Genomic DNA, 22,617 nt, shown 5'->3' on the forward strand with positions numbered 1-22,617 from the left:
ATACAGTAATGACCGGGGTGCTGTTTTCTGGAGGTCTACTGTGACTGTATCCATGGCTCTGATGAAGAGGAGAGGCTAAGAGATATCTCTGACACACTCCTACAGAAACAGGAAACTCGTCCAGTACTCCAGCAGCTGATTTATCCAGCTCTTGGGTTCATGGTAAGGCAGTGTGACACATACAACTAGCTTTTCAGGTAGTCCATGCTCTTGTAGAGCAAGCCAGATCAACTAGTTCAGAACTTGTTCAAAGGTTTTTTCAAGGTCAAGGAAGACCAGATATAGTTGCCTTGACTTCTCATGGTGTTTTTCAATGAGTAGGTGAGCAGTATGGGTAGAATCTGTTATCCCACAGCTCTTCACAAATCCACATTGATTGGAGGTGAGAATGATAATTTCTTTCACTTATGGTGCATTCCAGGACCTCCATTCTGTACGATAGAAGATGTATTGATTGATAGTTGCTACAGTCAGCTGGACTACCCTTTTGCTTCCAGAGTGGAACTGTTGTATTACATGTCCAATTAGCTGGAATCCTTCTCTCTTTGATAATTTTATTGAAGAAATCTGCCAACCATTCAGTTAAACCCCCAGTACTTTGTGCTTTGTTTTCCACAGATTCGCAGGTATGCAGTGTTGTCCCATTAACTTTCCATTTTTCGTTTTATGCAATGCATCAACTACCTAATCCTGTGACTGTTTCTGAAAGGTGTTTACACTGAAATTGAAGCATGTGGAAACTCCTCACTGCAAATTTTCTCAAAGTATTGTCACCATCACTGTGCTATTTTTCCTATTGGTGACAAGTTTGCTATCTTCATTGTTGATTCCAAAGAATTTTTCCATGTCCACTGTTTGCCTATGATATTGCTTCACAAGTCGATAGATTTCTCACTCTGCAGTTGCTGTTTCAAGTTTGTCACAGATGTAGCTGAAGTGAACTGATTTTGGTGCTGCAGCTACCTTCTTCGCTGCAACCCTAGCATCATGATAATCATTCAAATTTTCCTCTGTGTTAGAAGCAAGCAATTTTTGATATACTGCTTTTTAAAATGCACAGCCTTCATCTCCTCTTCAGTCCATAGCCAAGTCAGGTGATAGATTTTACATCTTTTGGTTTTTATGGTACCTAATTTTCCTTGAGGTTCTGCTACGAAACATTCGTTCGGGGCATCCAATGTTGTTTCTCATTAGTATAAAGTGAAATATTGATGGCTGAAATGATGTCATTTTCCTCTTCTTTGAGTTGCCACCAATTAGTCTATGCTGGGCCATTGCATTCTCTCATTTGATGTTAATTGATTACTCATTCAACTTGACCCAGCTGTCTTCAGTTCCTAAAGTTCTGCTATGTGTTGGCCTTATGAAAATGGTAGCAGAAGCAATTGTTTTTTTTAAATTTCAGGTTATTGATGATGTCAAACATCATGTTACAAGTTGTGAGCGCTAAAGTAGAGGGGACTGCTTCATAGTCTAAATACATTGCCCCAGTCCCTTCGGTTCACTACTCCCAATATTATTTCACCTCTGCTGAGGAACTCATATGTATCAAGAGGGCATCTGGCAACTCTATCTGTGGTACACTAACCTATTAGGGCTTCAAAGAATTTGGAGCACACTTGAACCATACTAAATATTGACAGAGCTCTCTGTTCACTGCAGTTTCAGATATTAACTCACTGCCAGCTGTATGGTGTTGGTTGAACAGCTCATTCGTATTGGTTACCCATAAAATGGTTTCTTATAGATGTTAAAAGCTGCATGACATGAGTGTCTAGGTTTAACATAGTGAACTACCCTTGTCTATCCCCTTAATTCCCAGTAAGATGTAACCAAAGGATTTTCTCCCATTTCTTAATTGGGTAACCTTTTGAAACCTGTAACATATTATGAAAAGTATAAAAGCAGTAACAGTTACTTCAGACAGCTACCACAGATCATAGATATTTGACCATAATAAAAAAAATTGTCATTCAAGAACTGCCACATGTCAATTATTATGTTTATTCATATATCATTGTTCCTATTATAAAATGTTACATTTCTCTTCAGTGGCCAATCATTAGCATTAACATATTTCAATACTGAAGCAGATATTTCAGTTGCATTCCTTCCTAACATGTTTCCATTTCAAGATCACTAACCTCTGCAGAAGGCTCACAGTTCTTTTGTCAATACGTGGTGAACACAGGACCCGGAGCCCTTGTGGTACTACTTCCTTTAACGATACCTTAAGTCTAACTTGTGGCTATCCTGTCCCCAAGGGCTCACAACTCTTTTGCGGAGGGCAAGCCATTGAAGTAGCCCTTCATTTTCCATGTTGCAGTCCTATTTTGCAACTGCACCTTCTCTCTGACTTGGTCTGTAGGACAACTTCCTTGTTGACAATCTGACTTTTCTAATGGGGACGTAAATAGGGTTACATATTTAAGCTTTCTTCCCAAAATTTTTTGATTAAGCTATGTTTGGTCCTCAGAATTTGGTATTACCTTCACTTTTTTCAAAATTTTATATTAGTGTGGGCTTTTTGGGGAAGGTCACTCGTCATGGCCCACATTCCATCCTCTGTGCAATTCCGTCTTAAGCACCTGTTGTGTGAATGTTCAAAATAGGCACCCAAAACCTAACACAGTAGCCAGTGCATTAAAATATGGGTGTTGTCAGGTACCTGCACATTTGTAGTTTCATATATCCACCATTACAAAACTGTGCGGCTCATGTTCACATGTGTCAGCTCCTTACAACTAACTCTGTTCCACTCCTGGCCCTGCAGTGTTGCCTTGTAAGGTTCCAGCTGGTCATTCAGCAGAGTTGGGTGCTTCCATGTGTTCTGCTTTACCAATATTATGAGTGACTCTGAAGAGCAACTTTCTATGCATAGCATATTTGGTAGCCTTTCTCTTCATGGTATATGTTGGGACTGAATGGATATTAGAAAATGAACTAAATATGTGATACAAATGAAATGACACAATTTCAGATACTTTACTGGTCTCATAAAGATAAGATTTTGTGTATATAGACTGAAGCAGTGAGTGAAGCGCTTCTGTCTATGAACATAAAACCATATCTTAATGAGACCAGTGAAGTCTCTGAAATTCTGTCATTTCATTTGTATAAGTACCTGTACCTGGGTTTCAGGCTGGATCCCCCACTCAATTCAATGGAGGGTACACAATGACCTCTGCGAGAGTGTTCATTTCTTGACTCTCATGCCACTCCCACTCTGTTACCCAGCTGAGCACTCTTGACGATAGTCCATCCAGAAAGCTTAGTGGCATGCTGTTAATACTGTACTACCATCCCAACCCAGTTCCATGACGCACACAGGAAATCCTTAAGGCAATCAAATTTCACAGGTGAGCACTCCAATGACATAAGCATCACCCCATCAGTGCAGAACCTTACTGCCTTCAAAAGGCTCTTTGGTGCAGCACGGTACCTTACAAAACACAGCTGAGTCAAGTTCTGTTGTACGTATGGTCACCAGCTAGCAACCAGTATTTTCAGTATCCTCTTTGATGGCAAGATTCATTCTGATCCTACTGTTAATGCAGAGTGCTTCATTGCACACTTTGTCTGCAACTGACATTTACTGCTCAGCCTTCCCTCTATCAAAAGATGGGTAGAGTATAAGAAACTGACCTTAACTACTCAGTTTTTGGAACCATATAATGCTCATTTTTATTAAAAGCACTCTGGGATGATCTGTGTGAGACACCCCTGTGCATCTCTGTGAGTTCCAGCTCGATTGTGATAGTTTAACAGAGAGCTGTATGATGTGGCCTGGGGGATGCCTATTTAGGATCATGTCCAGGAGGCATGGGACCTCCTCAGTGCTATGGCCCTTAGTCACTAGATGGCACCAGAGCCTGATGGAATCCATAATCAAATGCTACAACATCTAACTGTAGATTAACAATTCCACATATTTGCAGTCTTCAATTGCATTGGTGTAATGATGCACTTCCCATCATGTGGAGGGAAAATGCAATAGAGGAACACTTTTTGAAAAGTTGATAAATGCTCCATTTTTCAACATTTAGATTTTTGTAGTTACAAATCAATCTCGTTGCCATGCTTCACCTTTTAAAACAGTTTTGTCAAGAGCCGATATATGCTGCTGTTGTAGGGCGTTGAAAACCCTGAATTTTCCAAAACTCTGTGTTTGCTCTTAGCCAGTTAAAGCAAAAGTCGATAAATGCAAACTGTGCTTTGCTTCTGAGGGATCTGAAGGGAGAATAAAATACAGGACATCACTGTTAATGATAATATGAGAGACTTTTCTGGCAGAACCAACAATAGAAATAGATTAGTAGTTTACACAACAACATTAATTCGGGAGTATTGCTCAGTTTGAGCCAGCTTTTCTCAGGGAGAAGGAACATAAAGACTGTCTCTATGAGGCACAGCATAGGGAAAAAAGGAGCCGGAACATTTTAAGCAACATCGGGGATGTCCAAAGAAACTCTCAAAAGGAACAAGATCCGAAGGAAAATAATCTGTTAATAACAAACCATAGATTGCACAAACTTCATCCAAGAAAGTTTTATGTAGTAATGAAGGAGGAAAATCCAAATGTATTTAAAGTATGTTTTGATATACAGTCAGTACCAGAGCACTGTGTAAGTGAAGTGTTCTGTTAAAGGCAGGTGTGGCTATACAGTTCTGGAGCACAGGAAAAGGAAAGGACTGATTTCTATACTTGGCTTGAAACAAGATTACAGAAAGGATGCAGCCAAGTAGCCTCCACTCTATTGGATTTTCTCAGAAACCTTATTAAGGTGTCCCAGCCACAAAATGCTGTAAATGAAATTAATTTGTTTCCTGACTCCTGTAACAGTTGAAATAAAAATATATTATTCATGTGCACAATAGCCTTTGTCAGAAAAAAACAGAAAATGTAATAAGCAAGTGCTTTAGTTCCCTATTCATGGTTATAGTTATAATCCTGATAAAGTGTTTGGTAGAGTGGATAAAGACTACAAGTAAAAGGAAGATATTCTTTCAGTGACTGAATACTGTAAAATGCTGGAACAACATGGCATCATAAAGATACTACATTAAGATTGGGATGCACAGGATTTCAAGTCCAGTGCACTTAAACCCTTATAATGTAAGCTACCTTTCAAATTGTATTTTCAGTGAGTGATGGCGTACAAAAATTCCAAGAATATTGTATTGCTGTCAGTATTAGACTCTTGTAGTAAAAGTCATGTACAGGTTGAAGTACAGAAGTCTACAGAAGTCTAGAAACTGCAGCCAGGAATTGATGAAAGCTGCCACCTTGGAAAAGAAGAACATGACCAGCAAGGAAAAGAAAAAGTCTGTCTTAAAACTTACTAGGCATTTTAATATACCAGAAGGTGTAGAAGAGTTTTGTAAGAACACTGTTGAAATCAATCAGTAGATTTCCAGGTTAGTATTTTTGTTGCCAGTATTTTGTGCAGTGTTTCAGTAGTGTTTGATGCTATCATGCAGTTCTGATTATCAAACATTTATGCAAAAGTATGATAGTAAAGTGCTATGTTGTAGCAGATTAGTCAATTTCTGTGCAAAATGAACAGTAAAGTAACTGTAATAATGGAGAGAAAAGGAATGGAAAACATGAATTTGAATGTGTGTATTACAAAAATTTTTAACTTCCATCTTCGCATTTATTGACTTTCAAAAAAACTTGGAAACTTTGACCCTCCATTCTAAAATAAACAATGAAAAATTTAGAAAGGTTGACCACTCAGTTGGAAGTCTGTCTACAAGAAACTGTGTTAAATTATCTCGTTTATGTAGCTAATATTTCAGTATGATATTTAAAAAATGTGTTTCCTGCAAAATTTACTTTTTTGCTCTTGTTCAGTTTCGGAAAAATGCACCTCAATTGTCGCAGTTTAGACAAGGTAAAACTCCTAAAAAATAGACAGCTATAAGCCCATCAGCAGCCTCACTAATGGTCTGCATAAGTTGCATCAACAAATTGTGAATCGACGACTATGTTGCACTCTTGAGGTGAAGGGCTTTCATCCAACAGGCACTGTAGATTTAAGGATGACTGATCCACAACTGACCACTTAATTCTATTAGGAGACCTTTTGCCCACTGCCAACACTTCACTTCTGTTTTCTTTGACATGAGGAAGGCATATGTCATCCCATGACATTAACACTCCTTACCACATGAGAGTGGGGCTTTAGAGACCACCTCCTTCCAGAATTTTCTCTCTCTCTGCTTGTTTCACGTATGCATTGTGACATCCTACAGTATCCTTCATATACAGGAGAATGGAGTATCACAGGGGGCCATGCTGAGTGTGACCCTTTTTCTGTTAATGTTTAATGGGCTTGCAAAGGCTGTGAAGCCAATTTTCTTACTCTCCTGGTATGTGAATGAGTTTTGTATTTACTACAGTTCTTCAACCATGAATGTTGCTGACTGCTAGTTGCACAGTGCCATCAAGATAGTGCAAGCCTGGGCTCTCTCCCATGACTTGCAGTTTTCCACTATGAAAACATTGTGTACCTCTGATGACACAGAACTGTTCACCCACATCCAGAACTTTATCTTTGTGATGAACTGCTTAATGTGGTAGAGTCATACTAATTCCTGTTTTTGGGACTTTTATTTGTCAGATTAAAAGAGAAATGCCAGTTGAAACTCAACACACTCCACTGCCTGGTATGTGCTGCTGCCTCAGTTACCCCTTTTGGGGTGTCGACCACTGCACACTCTAGCATCTGTACAAAGCTCTAGTCCTATTGTAAATTACCAACCTAGTACTTGTGCCTCTGCCTCATAAGTCTTGCAGAATGTCTGCTTTGTCTCCTCCTTGTGGTTCTGCAGGATTTAGTTTGCATTGCTCTTCACATGTAGTAACAAATGGTTTAGTTCGGTGAACAGATCTGAAAACTGCAGGAGATTTGTATCTTTGCAATGGGCCAGCAAGCTCCATGAACTCTGAGCATATTCAATAAATTCGCAAGTGGCAGTAATCGATGAAGTAACTATATATGTTTGAGATTCACTGTCAACTTAACCAGACACATAGTTAATATATAGTGTAAATATAAACTTTACATAGCTGTTCATCTTTCGACTAGTGGAAACGAACTGTCTGACAACATAGTTACTGTACTGTTTGACTAGTAGGTGTGCTTACTTAACCCTTTGAGTTGCAATAATATGAAAAAAAAATTAATTTTAAAATCTTCCACAAAATTCAACTTTACCATCAGAGTAAGCAACGAATACAAGAAGAAATGGCAAAACAAGAACAATCAATTGTTTTAAGGATGTGGCTTCACTTTGGAATATAATGGTAAATTTTTTTCACAATATTAATCTTATTATTGTAGAAAGCAACAAATACAAGAAGAAGGTGGCAAAAAGTAAATAATCAGTTGTTTTAAGAAGGTGTTTCACTTTGGAAGAACTGAAACATACAGTTTTCAGACACCTTCATTTCCTGAGATATATTTGAAAGCAGTTTCACATTTCTCCTAGGCACAATTCACACCTCAAAACTTCCATGAACTTGTGATGCCCAAAACATATTATAATCCTCAATAATAAGCAAAAATGGACATAAAATTGAATTTATATCAAAAGCACATACCACCCCAGTGCTTACATTTCAAAACCACTCATAAATTTATATTACAGTAATTTCAGGTGTACCTACTTTCACTGTCAGTGATTTCCTCACTATGGTAACTATTTAAAAAAAGAACATTTCTCAATCTTCTACAATCGTGTAGCACAAGCTCCATGCTGACTAATGCCTTTAATGTTGTAAGTGACTGCTGCGATGCCACTACATTCATATACGTACCTCAGTGTACCACTAGATATCTATCTCTTGCAATAGCATCATTGGTTTCATGTGAAAGGCACTGGTACTTATAAAAAATTAATGAAAATGATGGTTTCAGACAGAAACCACTGGTACCCAAAGGGTTAAGGCTTTCAGTGCATCACCTGTTTATAGATGCATGTATTACAGAAACTACAAACTGGTACAGTACTAAGCTGTTCCATTTTAGAAATTAATGTAAGACAGGAATAATAAAAGGGACAGCGATACAATAGGTAGTGAAGTAAATTTGTTGACCTAATAGCAGTATATGTAGAAAATGGAAAAATTACAGGTACTATCTTCTGGGAGAGAAGGGAGAGCAGTTTTAATGTTTACAGGGATCCCAGAGTTCACCAAAAAGTTCCTAGAAAGTGAAGTCTTGAACTGGAATAATTATCAAACTAACAGTTTAAGATCAGGGCTACAAGACTATGGCACTGGATTTAGGAAAGAATGAAGTGTTATGGTTGGAAAATCCTTGAACATGAAAATTTTGAATATTTATAGCTCATGAATACTAAAGTTTTTGGGAAAAAAATTGTTGAAAAGTGGATAATTAGAGCTTTTAAATGAGCTAGGTCAACCTTGAAACAAAGAGATTTTAGCTTCTTGTAATGTGATGTGCACATGGTTTGCAGGTTTAGTAAATCATGAATATTACTTTAAATAAAATGTTTTCATTATAAAAACTAAATATACTGTTGTCATCAACAATCATTAAGTTGTATAGTGAATAATAAAATTTAATGAAACATTGTGTTGATAAGGAATTAGCTATTTCGTGTTACTGTCATATATGTACCACTACTGAAAAAAAGATAAGGAAAAGAAAGAAACAGTAATATTGACGTTATGATTGGTATAAGCACATGTAGGATAATTCCACGTTGCTCTGTTACACTATCCCAACTGGAGGACCATATGATGGCTCAGTGACCTCTTCGACATTATGGCTTCATGACCTGCTTTACCACAGTGGTATCTGGCTTGTGACTTGGGCGTTTCGGATGCACCTTGTGGCCAGCCTTGTTGTACAGGCTGGGACAAAAATGGCTTTAAAATGACATTTTAAGACACAACAAATTTAAAACAGAACTGCCCCAGAAGGTCACAGTACTGGAATATCTCTCTCTCTCTCTCTCTCTCTCTCTCTCTCTCTCTCTCTCTCTCCCTCCCTCCCCTTTATATATCTCAAGCATTGTCTTCCTGTATGGTTCACACTGCACCATTACTACAAAATTACACAGTATGGGTCCACAGAAACCCTGAACACCCAAGTAACCATATAATTTTCTCTAGCAGGAGGATTCAACTCTCACAAAGGTAACTCTGGTCAGGTATCCCAGTAGCGGTTCATCTGAAGTCTCCACGCTCTGACCTCCACTTTCCTCCCCTGAACCCTCTTTTCACGTTACCTTCACCAAACCTCCCATGTGCATGCCTCATCCAGAGATCCAACCGAACCTTCTATTGGATCAAAGTAAATGATAGACCGTCTGCATTTTGATGTTTGTTTCTTTCAGTTTTTGCTGAATTTCTTGCTTCAGCACTCATATAGAATGATGGGCCAGATGTCAATGATAATGTCGGCCATGCCTTCACATATCCAGGGGCCATGAATAACACTAACTACAGTAGTGTTTTTACAGCAGAATTCATGTCCATTATTCAAGCCTTCCATTATATTTGCACTCACGCCTGCGACAATTTCCTAACCAGTTGTGACTCTCTAAGCAACCTGCTGGCCATAAGTGAATGCCATCCTCAGAACAAATTGATTTTGACCATACACAGTCTGTTTTTCTTGCCTCTATGATACTGGGAGCTCCATTGCATTCCTCTGGACCCCAAAATGTGTAGGAATTCTGGGAAACAATCTTGCGGACCAGTTACCAAAGGAAACTACTGAGATGGAGTTCCTGGAGATGAGAATACAAGGATCCAACTTGTGGATGACACTAAGTCTTCAGCTTTTGTAGGCTTGAAACAAGGAATTTCTCACTGTGGCTGCCACAATTAGGCAGTGTACCATAAAAGGCTCTCAACTGTGTGGCAATCTTCTCTTTTCCCTTCTCAATCTGAATCTACTATCTTTTGCTGGCCCATATCTGCCAAACTCGTGGTCATATCCTCAGGTGAGAGGATCCACCTCAGTTTTGTTGCAACACCCCTCCGTCGGTGACCCGTGTCCTGTTAGAATTCACTAGCTTGGCTGCTTTGTGCCAAACACTGAAGCTTGACAACTTCTTGTCTCTAATGGTAGCTGATGACATTCAAGTGGAGGATATGGTTTTGAGTTTTATTTGGAAGAGTGGTATGTGTTCATTCATTCAGTGCTCGTCACTATTCTCCTTTTTTACAATACTGTGATGTGAATATTCAACCACTATTCTGCAGTGAATGATGGATTGCCAGATGGGTGGAACTTCCTGTTTTGCTTTCACTTCATATGTAGTTTTTACACCTCAGCTGAAACCTATGAAAAGACTGAAGTAGCTGGCTTGCCACCCATTAGCCATGGATTGACTGATCCATGAATTGGCTGGTCCATGACGTCTTCAATCTTTCAGTGCTTTTATTTTTATTTTACTTTCAGTATTATTAAATGTTTGTATTCTTTAGCTTGAACATTAAACCTGTATTCTATACTGACTGGCTTGTGATTGTGACCAATTATTTGTGTAAGTTGACTGCCATGGACAAGACCTGTGTGTGTGTGTGTGTGTGTGTGTGTGTGTGTGTGTGTGTGTGTGTGTGTGTGTGTAGGGGGGGGGGGGGATGACTGTGTAATTTTTGTACAAACTACGCTATTTGTAAGTTTGTGCAAATTTTGACAATATTTTCACTACACATACATTATCAGTTTTTACTGCTAGCCCTATAGGAGCTGTTTCAAGTCTTCCCCTAAATTTTGTACATGTGCTCATCATATTCTACTCAAATACGAGGGCATGCTGAAAAGTAATGAATTTTTGTGTGAGAACTCTTAAGTCTTTTTAAATAAAACAAATGTTATTAACGTTCTTCATCTCTAGTCTTCATATCTACGTATTTATTTCTCAACATAGTCATCCTAGTGAAGAACAGATTTCTCGTAGTGAGAGACTAATTTGTTGATACTGTCAGTTGGCCATAGACTACCAAATTATGGCTTGAACCTCCAAATATACTGCAGTCGCTCTTGGCATTTGCATTGCTGCATAACTTTCTCAAAACATTTTATGGGTCAGTGTTGTGCATCTTGTTATACCTTAACATTTTCTCTGTTTATGTCACAGTACTTTTTAGTGCTTAAATTTGTTTCACAGTATTTGTAGTCAGTAAGGTGTAACAGTAAGTGTATATCAGAATCTTCAAATGCTAAATACTTTCTGCTAATAAATTACCATTTTAGTCTAATCCTTGCACAAATAAATTACTGATACTCGTATTATAGTGTTTCTGTATTGATTTACAACTTTTACCTTTTAGATTTATGGTTCCAGGTCATTTATACTACAAAAAATATTTTTTTTATTTTTTTATTTTTATTTTTTTATTTTTATTTTTTCAGAATTACATAGTGAGTAAATGACGGATGACTGTTGAGAATAGTTTGATAAGGTCCATAAAGTTATTTAATATTCTTTATAAAACTCTTGCAACTTTTTCTTTCAGGGACCTTGAGAAACTGTCAAAAGCATTTGAGGTCGAGTAACACAGGTAAATATTCTATAGTATTCATTTCTATTTTTTAAATACAAAACTGACAAACTTCCTGGTGCAATGAATAGAGAAGATTTATCTCAGTTAACTCCACTTGTAGTTTCAGCTCTCTCAGACTGCAGACGTGTGTGCAAGTTGTGTTTGTGTGAGTGCATGTGTGTACGTGTGTGTACTGCTGACAAAGGCCTTAATGGCCAAAAGCTTTGATTGTGTGAATCTTTTTATTGTGCGTATTGTGACTCAGCATCTCCGCTATATGGTGAGTAGCGGATTTCCTTCTCTGGTATTGTTAACTCCACTTTCATTTGTCATGTTTTGTGGTTTTCTTTAACATTTTGGTAGTCACTAGCTATTCATTTCTAAACATGGTGTATTTTAGATCTACTAAGCTTCCTTTGGCATTGTATACCAGAATCAATACTTTAATGCTATGTGACCAGGTTTTTGTCTGTATAAAGGGCAACCACATATCCAAGTAGAAAACACAATCTTAACATCATTTTGCATGCATATGAACAATCAGAAAGATTCTGCCATTTGAAAGAGTCTTCTGGGATGTGCAATGAATCAGAGAAATTGAACAGTGTTTCAAAATATTTTTTGTTAAGAACTAAAGCAGCCTGAATTAACTACAGATATGAAGTGACACTAGTTACATATATGATGAATCAATCAAATGTTTTGTATTTCAATTTCCATGCTTCACTTACATTTTCATTGTATTAAAATTATTAATTTATTTTATTCATTCATTCCATCATTCAGCTGCTGTAGAGCCCATGTAGGAGGAGACCCTTTCGGGAAGTGGAATGAGTCAAGGTTATCATAAAAAAAACATATGAAAAGAATCACGGAGAAACTTGCTCTATACTCAATATTAACAAGAAACTACCAGAAAACTGCTTAATGCTCTTTGTGTATTGATGCCAACTAAATGTTGGCCTAACAGGAGAGTGAACGCAAATATAGTTACACTTTTAAACCAGAATACATAGTATTTCACTGCCAGAACAAGAACCATTCACCTTGTCCTTGTATTTTTGTGTTTGCTGCTCAGTTTTGCCTCCATTTGTTGAGTAGTGATCAGTATTCACATAGATGTAGATACAAGAAGTTAAGTAGAAATTCTCACATAAAGTTTCTTTTTTATCTTTGTTTTGATGGTTTAACAACTGATTTAATATCATTAGCACAGTACTGCACCATGTTATGGTTAGTACAAAAATAGCATTTTAATGAGTCTTAGTACTACTCATATTTCTCTGACACCGGATGGCTGCAGTTAAACTGATGGTGTTCTGAGTGCTGCACTGCAGTGTGAGCTGCACACATTGCAGGGCATAAAAACATTGTAGGTATGCTCATTAATTGGTGCACTTGTGGAGTATCTGAAAAAATAATAGTTCCACTTTTCGCTGTTAGCATTCAGAATGTCAAATGGTTCCTGTTTTGATGTCAGTATGCTGTTTGTTGCTTGGCGGTGCATGTTGATTTCGTTTTTGAAGTGACTGTTGGTGTAAAATGGCTATTGAGGAGGAAGACCTTACACTGATGGCAAAGTTGTTTTATCAGATCGGCAGCAATATCAGTGCTGCATTGTAGGAATATTACTGACAGAAAGAGTTGCAAAGATACCTCATGTCAGCAAATCCTCCGAAGAATATGATCAAGAAATTTGAAGAAACAGGTGAATTATGTCGTGCAGCAGGGAGAGGGAGGCAGCCCATTCCCATAGCAGTCGTTGAAGAAGTTGCTGTAGCTGTATCTGATGATGCAGCAAATGCCTCAAATTCTGCAGCCAGTGGTTGAGCTGTGTCACACAAATTGACTACAATGCCATGACTTTGGCCTTCATTTTCTGAGCCCCCAGGGGCTCAGCATTCATTTGCTGGGTACAGGCTTGGCGACCCCGGGGTGCCTGAGCTGGGGACTGGTAAGCGCCGCCAGTCCCCTGTCACCGTAACCTCTGAGCATACTTCAGCGACCACCGTGCGGCGCGGCGGTGGAACGTTGTGTGTCTCAGGGAATGGGGATCTTGGCTTGACCGCCCGGATCGCGAGGATGGAATAAACCTCTATAAAAAAACCCTCAACCTCAAGGTGTGCTGCACGCCGATGAGATGCATGGCTGTTGAGGTGGAACAGTCGATAGAGGGCAACCTCTGGGGCACCTGCCGCACCTCAGTTGTATAAGGCTTACCTAGGCACGCGGGGCTCTGTCTAGGTGGACTTGTAGTTCCCTAGCTGCTCGTGGGACCGCGATGGATCCTTCGAAATCTTCTTTTCTTCCTCCCAGCGGAAAGGGTGGGCCGCTGGAAGGTTCTAACACCCAGTCTCTTAAGAGGGCCCGTGCAGTCAGTCCCCCTTACTCCGGTGCTTCTTTACAAAGTCCAGTCTTAGGTAACAGAATGCATTCTTGTGATCCAATGTGTTTCTCATTGTGAAACGGAAGGAGGGTAGTTTCGAGAAGGTTTCGCCCTTCTATATACAAAAGGGATTGCAGGGAATCTGTGGCTCCTTAAAATCGGTGAAGCGCTTACGTAATGGGACCTTGCTAGTGGAAACTTCCACTTCCCAGCAAGCGACTAAACTTCAGTCTGCTAAATGCCTTGGAGAGTATGCCATAGACACTGAACTGCACAGCACCTTGAACTACAGCGAAGGTGTTGTGACGTACCGGGATCTAGTTGACATTCCCAAGGAAGAACTGCAACGTGAGTGGGCTCCGGCAGGTATCGTTGATGTTCAACATATCATGAGGAGGGTTGATGGCAATCTTGTCAAATCCGACTCCTCTATTCTAACCTTCAGTAGCACGAAACTTCCTGAACATGTGAAAGCTGGCTTTCTTCGCCTTAGTGTGAGGCCTTATTTCCCGACCCCAATGCGCTGTTTCAAATGCCAGTGTTTTGGGCATACCACCTTAGGATGCAAAGGCGACGCGACTTGTGTCAACTGTGGTAAAGCTGCTCATGACGGAGTTGGTTGCTCCTCTCCAGCCAAATGTATCAATTGCTCTGGGAACCACCCTGTTTGGAGTAGGGACTGCCGAATATTTTTAGAGGAACGCAAAGTCCAGGAAATAAAAACAACTAAGCGTATCCCCTATGGTGAGGCCAAGAAGATCTTTAAGTCGATGCAACCTCCCACATTTGCTACATCTTTTGCCTCCCTGGTTCAGAAGCCTACTCCAAAAGTGGATGCCTCCACGCAGACAGAGGTGGTGAGTGTTGGCACTAATACATGCAGCTGTCAGTGCACTTGCAACGCAGCCAGTGTTTCAGAGCCAGTAGCCCCTATTCGAATGGCAGACAAAGGTACAGTGGCGAACTTGGGCCAGCCCCTGACGCCTCCAACAGCTGAGGATGTTCTGAAGCCCAGTACAGCCATTCCCCCTCCCACATCAGCTCCCCCAAAGCCCACCAAACCACAGAAAGCTCCCATACAGCAGCACCAGCGGGTCAAATCCCGTAGTAAACCGTCTGACCATGCAGTTGTGGTTTTCCGTGAGGCTTCCTCTGACTCTTCCCCAGAGTTGATGGAATCCGATGTATGTGTGGGGAAATCATCTCGCCCCACGCCTGCCCCTCCACCTGCTGCAGTCTCCCCGCCCTGTCGGAGAGACAGGATGAAGGTGCTACCCCCATCATCGATGGCTCCCATACTTCAGTGGAACTTGCAAGGGTTCAGGACGCATGTGGAGGAACTTCGTCTACTATCGCAGGGTAGACCACTGTGTCTCTGTCTGCAGGAGACGTATTTCCATCCATCATACTCCCCTGAGATACGAGGCTATACACTCCACAAAAAGGACGACCTGCGTGGAGAGAGAGCTAGAGGAGGCGTCGGTATTTTCGTCAGGATGGACTACCACTCCTCGCCTCTCTCACTTAAGACGACTTTACAGGCCGTCGCTGTGTCCGTGCACGTGCGTCATCCATTGACTGTCTGTTCACTTTACTTGCCCCCACATGATGCTCTTGATGACGCGGCCCTCACCGACCTTCTTACACAGCTCCCCCAGCCATTCATTATTTGTGGTGATTTTAATGCCCACAATGTGCTTTGGGGCTCTGCAATTACCTGCCCCAGGGGTAGAGCGATTGAGAGGCTTCTCCTGTCCTCCTGTGCCTACTTGCTCAATGGAGGACAGAGTACTCATTTCTGCACGGCGACCGGGTCGTTCTCTGCCATTGATCTCTCGCTTTGCTCTCCAGCTCTTGCCGCCAGTGCTCACTGGGAAGTGGTTGCTGACTTGCACGGCAGTGATCATTTCCCAATCTGGATTCACCTGCCAGATGGCGTGGGGCCCGAAAGGAGACCACCACGATGGGTGCTCAGTGGAGCTGACTGGACACTTTATAGCCAGTTGGCCCAATTCGAACACTGTGCGAATGTTGAGGTGTGGGTGGATCATATTACCAAAACGGTCCACCACACCGCTGCAGCATCCATTCCACAGTCCACAGGCCACCGGAAAAGGCCACCTGTGCCTTGGTGGAGTGACGAATGCCACTCTGCAATCAGGACCAGGCGTGCGGCTCTGCGTTGGTTCAAGTGTCGGCCGACTGCTGAGAATCTTGCAGCCTTTCGGGTGGAGAGGGCAAGATGTCGCCGCATTATTCGTGAGAGCAAGAAGAGGTCGTGGCAAAAGTTCCTGAACACCATTAATCGTTCCACCAAAAGTTCCATTGTGTGGGAGACCATCAGGAGAATTTCTGGCAGAGGAGGGAGGTGCCCCATAGCTGCTGTAATGAATAACGGCACTCTCCACACAGTTCCGCGAGACATTGCCCAGACTATGGCGGCATATTTTGCGACAGTTACTGCCACAACCAGTCAGGATCCAGGTTTCCAGCGCCATAGAGCGGTTGCTGAGAGGTGTAGTCTGAACTTCCAGTCCACCTCTCATGAAGTTTACAACTGCCCTTTTTCTATGTGGGAGCTGGATTCTGCATTGTCTGGAGCTCGTGACACATCCCCTGGTCACGACAGGATCCATTACAGTATGCTATGGCACCTCACAATGCGCAACAGAGAACTCCTCCTCGCACTTTTTAATGACATTTGGGCGTTGGGTCACTTTCCTGACGCGTGGCGTGAGGCAGTTTTAATCCCTTTTTTAAAACCTGGGAAAGACCGCACGAGCCCAAGTAGCTACCGTAGTATTGCCCTCACTAGTTGCATAGGGAAGACCTTGGAGCGGATGGTCAACCGCCGCCTTGTCTGGATGTTAGAATCCCGGCAACTCCTTAGTCGCTTTCAGTGTGGGTTCAGGAGGTTTCGTTCCACCTTCGATAACCTTGCCCTCCTGGAGGCGGCTATACAACAAGCTTTCCTACGCCGTCATCACCTTATAGGTGTATTTTTCGACATCGAGAAGGCCTACGATACCAACTGGAGGCGTCTCATCCTGGAGCAGCTTCACGAATGGGGTTTTCGTGGTTGTCTTCCTCTTTTTATTCAGTCTTTCCTCTCGCCACGATATTTTAGATACCGAATTGGTGACGTCCTGTCTGATCGCTTTGAGCAGGAGAATGGTGTCCCTCAGGGTAGCGTTTTAAGTGTGACTCTTTTTGCCATCGCTATTAATAGCATTACGTCCATAGTGAAAAGTCCTGTCCAGTGTTCTTTGTTTGTGGATGATTTCTCTTTGTTCTGCTCTTCTTCAAGCCTTGCAACGACAACTCATCAGTTGCAACTTACGATTAGGCATTTGGATGACTGGGCGCTGAAGAGTGGATTTAAGTTTTCCACCGAGAAGTCTGTATGTGTTCTTTTTAACCGTTCTCGTTCGATTTTCACCTTTCCTGAGTTGCGCTTGAGGGACACTATTCTGTCTTTTAAAGACACGGTGAGATTTCTGGGGCTCATTTTTGACTCGAGGCTCACGTGGTTACCTCATCTTAAAGACCTGAAACGGCGGTCGCTTCAGGCTTTAAGTATTTTAAAATGTCTTAGCCACGGTACATGGGGAGCTGACAGGACTTGTCTGCTCCAGTTTTACAGGGCGTTTGTGCGATCTCGGCTCGATTATGGGTGCACGGTGTATGGGTCCGCGAGGCCTTCTTACTTAAAGATTTTGGACGTTGTGCACCATGAAGGGCTTCGGTTGGCCACTGGGGCATTCCAAACTAGCCCCATACCAAGCCTCTGTGCAGAGGCTGGTGAACCGCCACTCCATATGCGGCGACGGCTACTTACGGTCCGCCAGGCGTATAAAACTTTGTCCACACCATACACCCCTGCATACCATACCGTTGCTCAGCCTCCTTTGGCACAGTTATTTCATAACCGGCAACGTGCGACGCAGCCCTATGGGATTCGCTTCGCGCACAGGATTGCCTCGCTGCAATGTCTATGGCTGGTCTTCGTGTTTTACGTCGCAGTTGGAGCAGATCTCCACCTTGGCTCCTCCGGAGACCCAAACTTATTTTAGATTTGACTCGTTTTAAGAAGGATGGCACGCCAGATTTTACATTCCAGTCACTGTTTTTTAACATTTTAGATGTGCATCACGGTTTCACTGTCGTTTACACTGATGGCTCCAAACAGGAGAATTTCCTTGGCTGTTCTGTGGTGTTCCCTGATAATGTTACCCGGATTCGCCTCCCTGCTGAGCTCCACGCGATCCTGAAGGCACTGGAGCAGATCGATTTCTTCTCTGCTCCGATTCTCTTAGTGCCTTACAATCACTGCAGAACCTATACCCGACTGAGGAGATGGTTCAGCTGATACATGGCCAACGGTACTTGCTCCAACAGCGGGGTAAAGAGGTATCCTTCTGCTGGGTGCCTGGTCATGTCGGCATATGGGGCAATGAACAGGCTGATCGGGCTGCCAAGGAGGCCTGCAGAGAGCAGGATGTGGTCCAGTGTCCTATCCCCTTGCAGTCAGTCATCGCTGCACTCCACAGGAAGTGCATGGAGTTGTGGGAGGACGAATGGCTGGCGGTGACGGCCAATAAACTGCGGTCGGTAAAGTCAACCACTCGGCCGTGGCGTTCCTCCTGCCGGTTGCTCAGGCGGGAAGAGGTGGCCCTCACACGTCTTCGGATCGGGCACTGTCCTCTGACGCATAGCTATTTATTACGGTGGGAGGATCCTCCGTTTTGTGATGCCTGTGGTGTGCACATTTCTGTCCGGCACATTTTAACAGACTGCATTTTATACCGTGATGCAAGGGCAGAAGCACAAGTTGATGGGGATCTGCCTTGTGTTTTAGCAAACGATGAGATGTGTGTGTCTAGGGTTTTTAAGTTTTGTGATGTGTTTGGACTCTGGCCTAAACTTTTAGGCTGGAGGTTTTAGTGCATTGCAGAGTGGCTGACTCCTCCCTTTTTTTCCTTGCGGTCAGCCAGCCACTTCCATCTGCTACATTGTTTTAGCTCCCTCTCTCATTTTCTTCCTGTGTTGTCCATGTTTTACTGCTGACGCCCTGCTTCATCCCACGCTTCGGTGTGGGTGAGCACATATTTTCCAATGATTGTTCCCCGTGTTTTATGTTCAGTTTTATGTAACTGTTCTGAGCTTTTTTTTCTTGACACCCGTCTCACTAGGATACTGAACGGGCGCTGAGGACCTTGCTGTCGTGCGCCCACAAAACCCCTCTACTACTACTTTCATTTTCTGACACGTGTAGAAATAAATGACATGTGGCCATCTTGGGATGCCGAGGCACATTTTACTCTGCATGTTGCCATGAATGCATAGGACTGGCGCATATGAGGCCTTACGCCTCCTTATGTTGTGCAGCAACGTACACTTTCTCTTCAATGTGATGACACTTCACAGGCCTGTTAGGTGTACTGTAACATCTGCATATTATAAGGACCTCCTCCTGCAACACATGATTCTAGTTTTGTAAGAGTGTGACTGTGTCTACACTACTGTTCTCTTGCAAGATGGGGTGACTCAACATGTTACTTGCCAGGTGAAAGATTTGCTTCAAGAAACCTTTGGAAACGTCTTCTTCATCTCTAGACAACTTCAAGATGTGGAGCCTTTCAGACCCCCCTGACTTAAATCCATGTGACTTCTGGTTGGGTGGTACCTGAGAGATTGTGTCTTTAGGTATGTGTCCAGACTCTTGACATATCACTCTGATTGTACTAGATATGCTGTGAGCAAATGTTGATGATGCTTTGTTATGTATGCAGCATGTTGCTAAGTGAGGAGACCATATTGAACCCATGTTGTAACTTGTGACCACATCATAATAAATGTGCCAGAACAACCATTATCACGTTTGATGGTTCCTCCCATTTTCCTACATCCACACCACATTCTGACTGCTTACAGAAAATGGAACCTCCACCCACCTCCTTCACATACTCCACGACCGCACTGATCAATGAACATACAGTATAACCCCACTTTAACATGCCCGCATTTGACGTTTTCCCACCGTTTATGACATTTTTTATCAGTCCTGTCAAATTTCTTATGCCCACAATGTTAATTTGCACCTGATTTTGCATCAACGTATCTATAATTTTCCTGTGATTTAGGCATTACGAAAAAATGTTTGTGGAGAAAAAATGACGCTGGCATGATGTTGGCCATCCAGTAGTGTTTACAAATTTTATGTGGTTAAGTTTCTTGACACCAGGGCACTCTACTCAGTGGATCTGAACAGGTAAATGTGTAAAAGTTGGAACAATTCATGCCGTATCTCCCACCACTGCCAAGCTCTACTTGGCGTGGTGGCTGATGTGAGTAACTAGGTTCGTTCAAATGAAGGTATCATGACCAGTCACAACCATTTCCAAACTGTCTCTACTGCACAAACATAGTTGTGATCATTGTGATGCCTTTGTCGAACCATTTTTAGCATGTTTCGGCATATGGCCACTTGGAGCACTAGTGACAACGCCATTCACTTTGCGTTGCTCAAATGTTTAAACACAGTGCCGGTTACGTATTTTATTCAAGCTGAGCAAAATGTGTTTCAAGAATTTATTCTCATAGTAAGTGCAGTATTTACGTATATATTTTATGTGATGTTACACAAACAAACAATGTGGGTGATAGTTTGAGTGTGTGTGGTTTTCTACATAACTGAGGAGCCACATTACCTGATAACCTCAAAAAGACGACTACAGTACAAAAGATGCAGAATAACGCATATTTAAACACAAAACAGAATACTTATGTACGTATTTGCACTTGACAAAAAGAGTCTCGAAATGCGTTATATTAAGCATGAGAAAATATGTAACTAGTGCAGTATTTCATTATTTAAATCATGAATGACAACTGCAGGCTTTAAGAAACATCGATTATGACATATGAAATTGAGTCAAACGTTCCTACTTCATTGGCAGTTACTAGTTCCAGTTACATCAGTGGTTTTTATTCGATAATAAACCTGAATTAGATAATAAACAAGTACCTGACAAGCTTTTTGATGCCTGTTATGTACATATATCATACATAAAGTGCAAGGGGGTATCCTATATGTAACTTTTACAGCTTAAAACGTTATTTCCCACATTTTACACCATTTTTTGGAAGTCCCTTGAAAAGTGTTAAAGTGGGGTTTCACTGTAACTACGATTTTTCAGTACCCCGTGATGTATACAGCTCGCACTGCTGCAGCACTTGGAACACCATCAGTTTAATTGCAACCACCCATTTATATTTAGTGAACAGTAGTTTGCCATTACAGTATAACTCTGGTTAACCGACCAAAAGGGGAAAAGCCATTTCAGATAGCAGTTTCCTCATTTAAGCCATGAACAACTGATATGTAGTACAGCATTTTGTTTTACAATTATTGTATGTAGTTTTGAAAGTCAAACAAATTAAAAAAATCTCTTTGTAGGCTACACCTACTTTCTTTATTAAAGTTAAAATTACAGGTTTAGAATTACAGTATACTTAAAAGTTGATAGCGTATGAATTACTCATTGAAAAACCTCACTAATTTGTGTTTGTTTTTTTGTCTTCCTCCAAATGTTTTTGAGCATTGATGGCCTGTCATCTTGTCATTAGAAGGATGTTGACCAATGGTGATTCGTTGCATTATTCAACACATGTTAGGGCAACACAAACAGCAACACATGTGCTGTAATTTGTGTTAGCCCAGTGGGTTTTTAAATGGTAACAAATTCTTAATTTAGACTTACCTCAAGCACTTGAAAGCCACTGTCAGCTGTCATTCTGTCACCCATATCATCTACTTTGGGTTCTTTAATCGTGTCAGCATTTCATTGCAACATTGTTTCTACAGTTTCTTGGTTCATGATCTCTTGTGAGTTGTCTGTGACAACCCATTTACTCACCTTGCACATATTCATGTCTTTGCACCTGTAAATTCTTTTTACCACATCTGTCAAGCTAAAAAAAATTTCTGAATTGTGTCCTTCAAGCTCATTATCCTGACTTTGAAGAGTTTCATCATCCACATAATCCCAGACTTGCACACATCAATAAATTGTGTTTCATATTTACTGCCATCAGTGCCTCATTCACGTTATTGTTTTTTATGTCATCATCTTGCAGGGTCGATCTCAAAAAAAGTTCATGGTAGTGCTGTTTAACTGTTGCTGATCCAGTGGATGAATTTGACTGGTAATGTTTGGGGGAAGGAAACGCACAATGACATCACCACTTTTCAACTCAAAAGGGTGTGTAGGTGCATTGTTGATTAATAAGATTGTGTGTGTATGTGTGTGTGTTTTTTTTAGGCAGTCCTTTTTCAGTTAAAAACATTTAAAATGTATGTAGAAACTGGTCGCTAAACTAATCAACAAAGAAGTCACAAGGCACCAAAGAACTTTTTTCAGCTCTAAAAACAGCTGGTAGAGCATTTTGGGCAACATCTTTCAAGGCTAGAGGTTTTTCTTTCAGCTTCCCTCTACACATCGGAGGCAGTCTGTGTGTTTCAGAAGTGTTTTATGATGAAAGAACAGTTATTACTGCTTCTTCATTTTGTGTCTTGTGGCAGATGTTTCTTTTGATTAAGCTAAGGATTATGTAGGCAGCAACGGTGAAGTCACTTATGACTGTGCCACTAAAGCAGAGTTACTAAACATGGTTTTCCAAAACTCCTTCACCAAAG

General features: G+C 41.4%; 1 protein-coding gene across 2 annotated transcripts in view; it reads left to right on the forward strand.

The window, feature by feature from the left end:
• LOC126249032 (peroxisomal targeting signal 1 receptor) overlaps positions 1-22,617 on the forward strand; it is a 244,690-nt gene that overhangs the window by 216,566 nt on the left and 5,507 nt on the right. For both annotated transcript variants that reach the window (XM_049950646.1, XM_049950647.1), the window contains exon 14: positions 11,507-11,551. In XM_049950646.1, coding sequence (XP_049806603.1) covers positions 11,507-11,546 — 40 coding nt within the window. In that variant the 3' untranslated portion in view covers positions 11,547-11,551. The remainder of the gene's footprint in view (positions 1-11,506; positions 11,552-22,617) is intronic.

This window comes from Schistocerca nitens, chromosome 3 (genome assembly GCF_023898315.1).
Source record: "Schistocerca nitens isolate TAMUIC-IGC-003100 chromosome 3, iqSchNite1.1, whole genome shotgun sequence".
NCBI lineage: Eukaryota > Metazoa > Arthropoda > Insecta > Orthoptera > Acrididae > Schistocerca > Schistocerca nitens.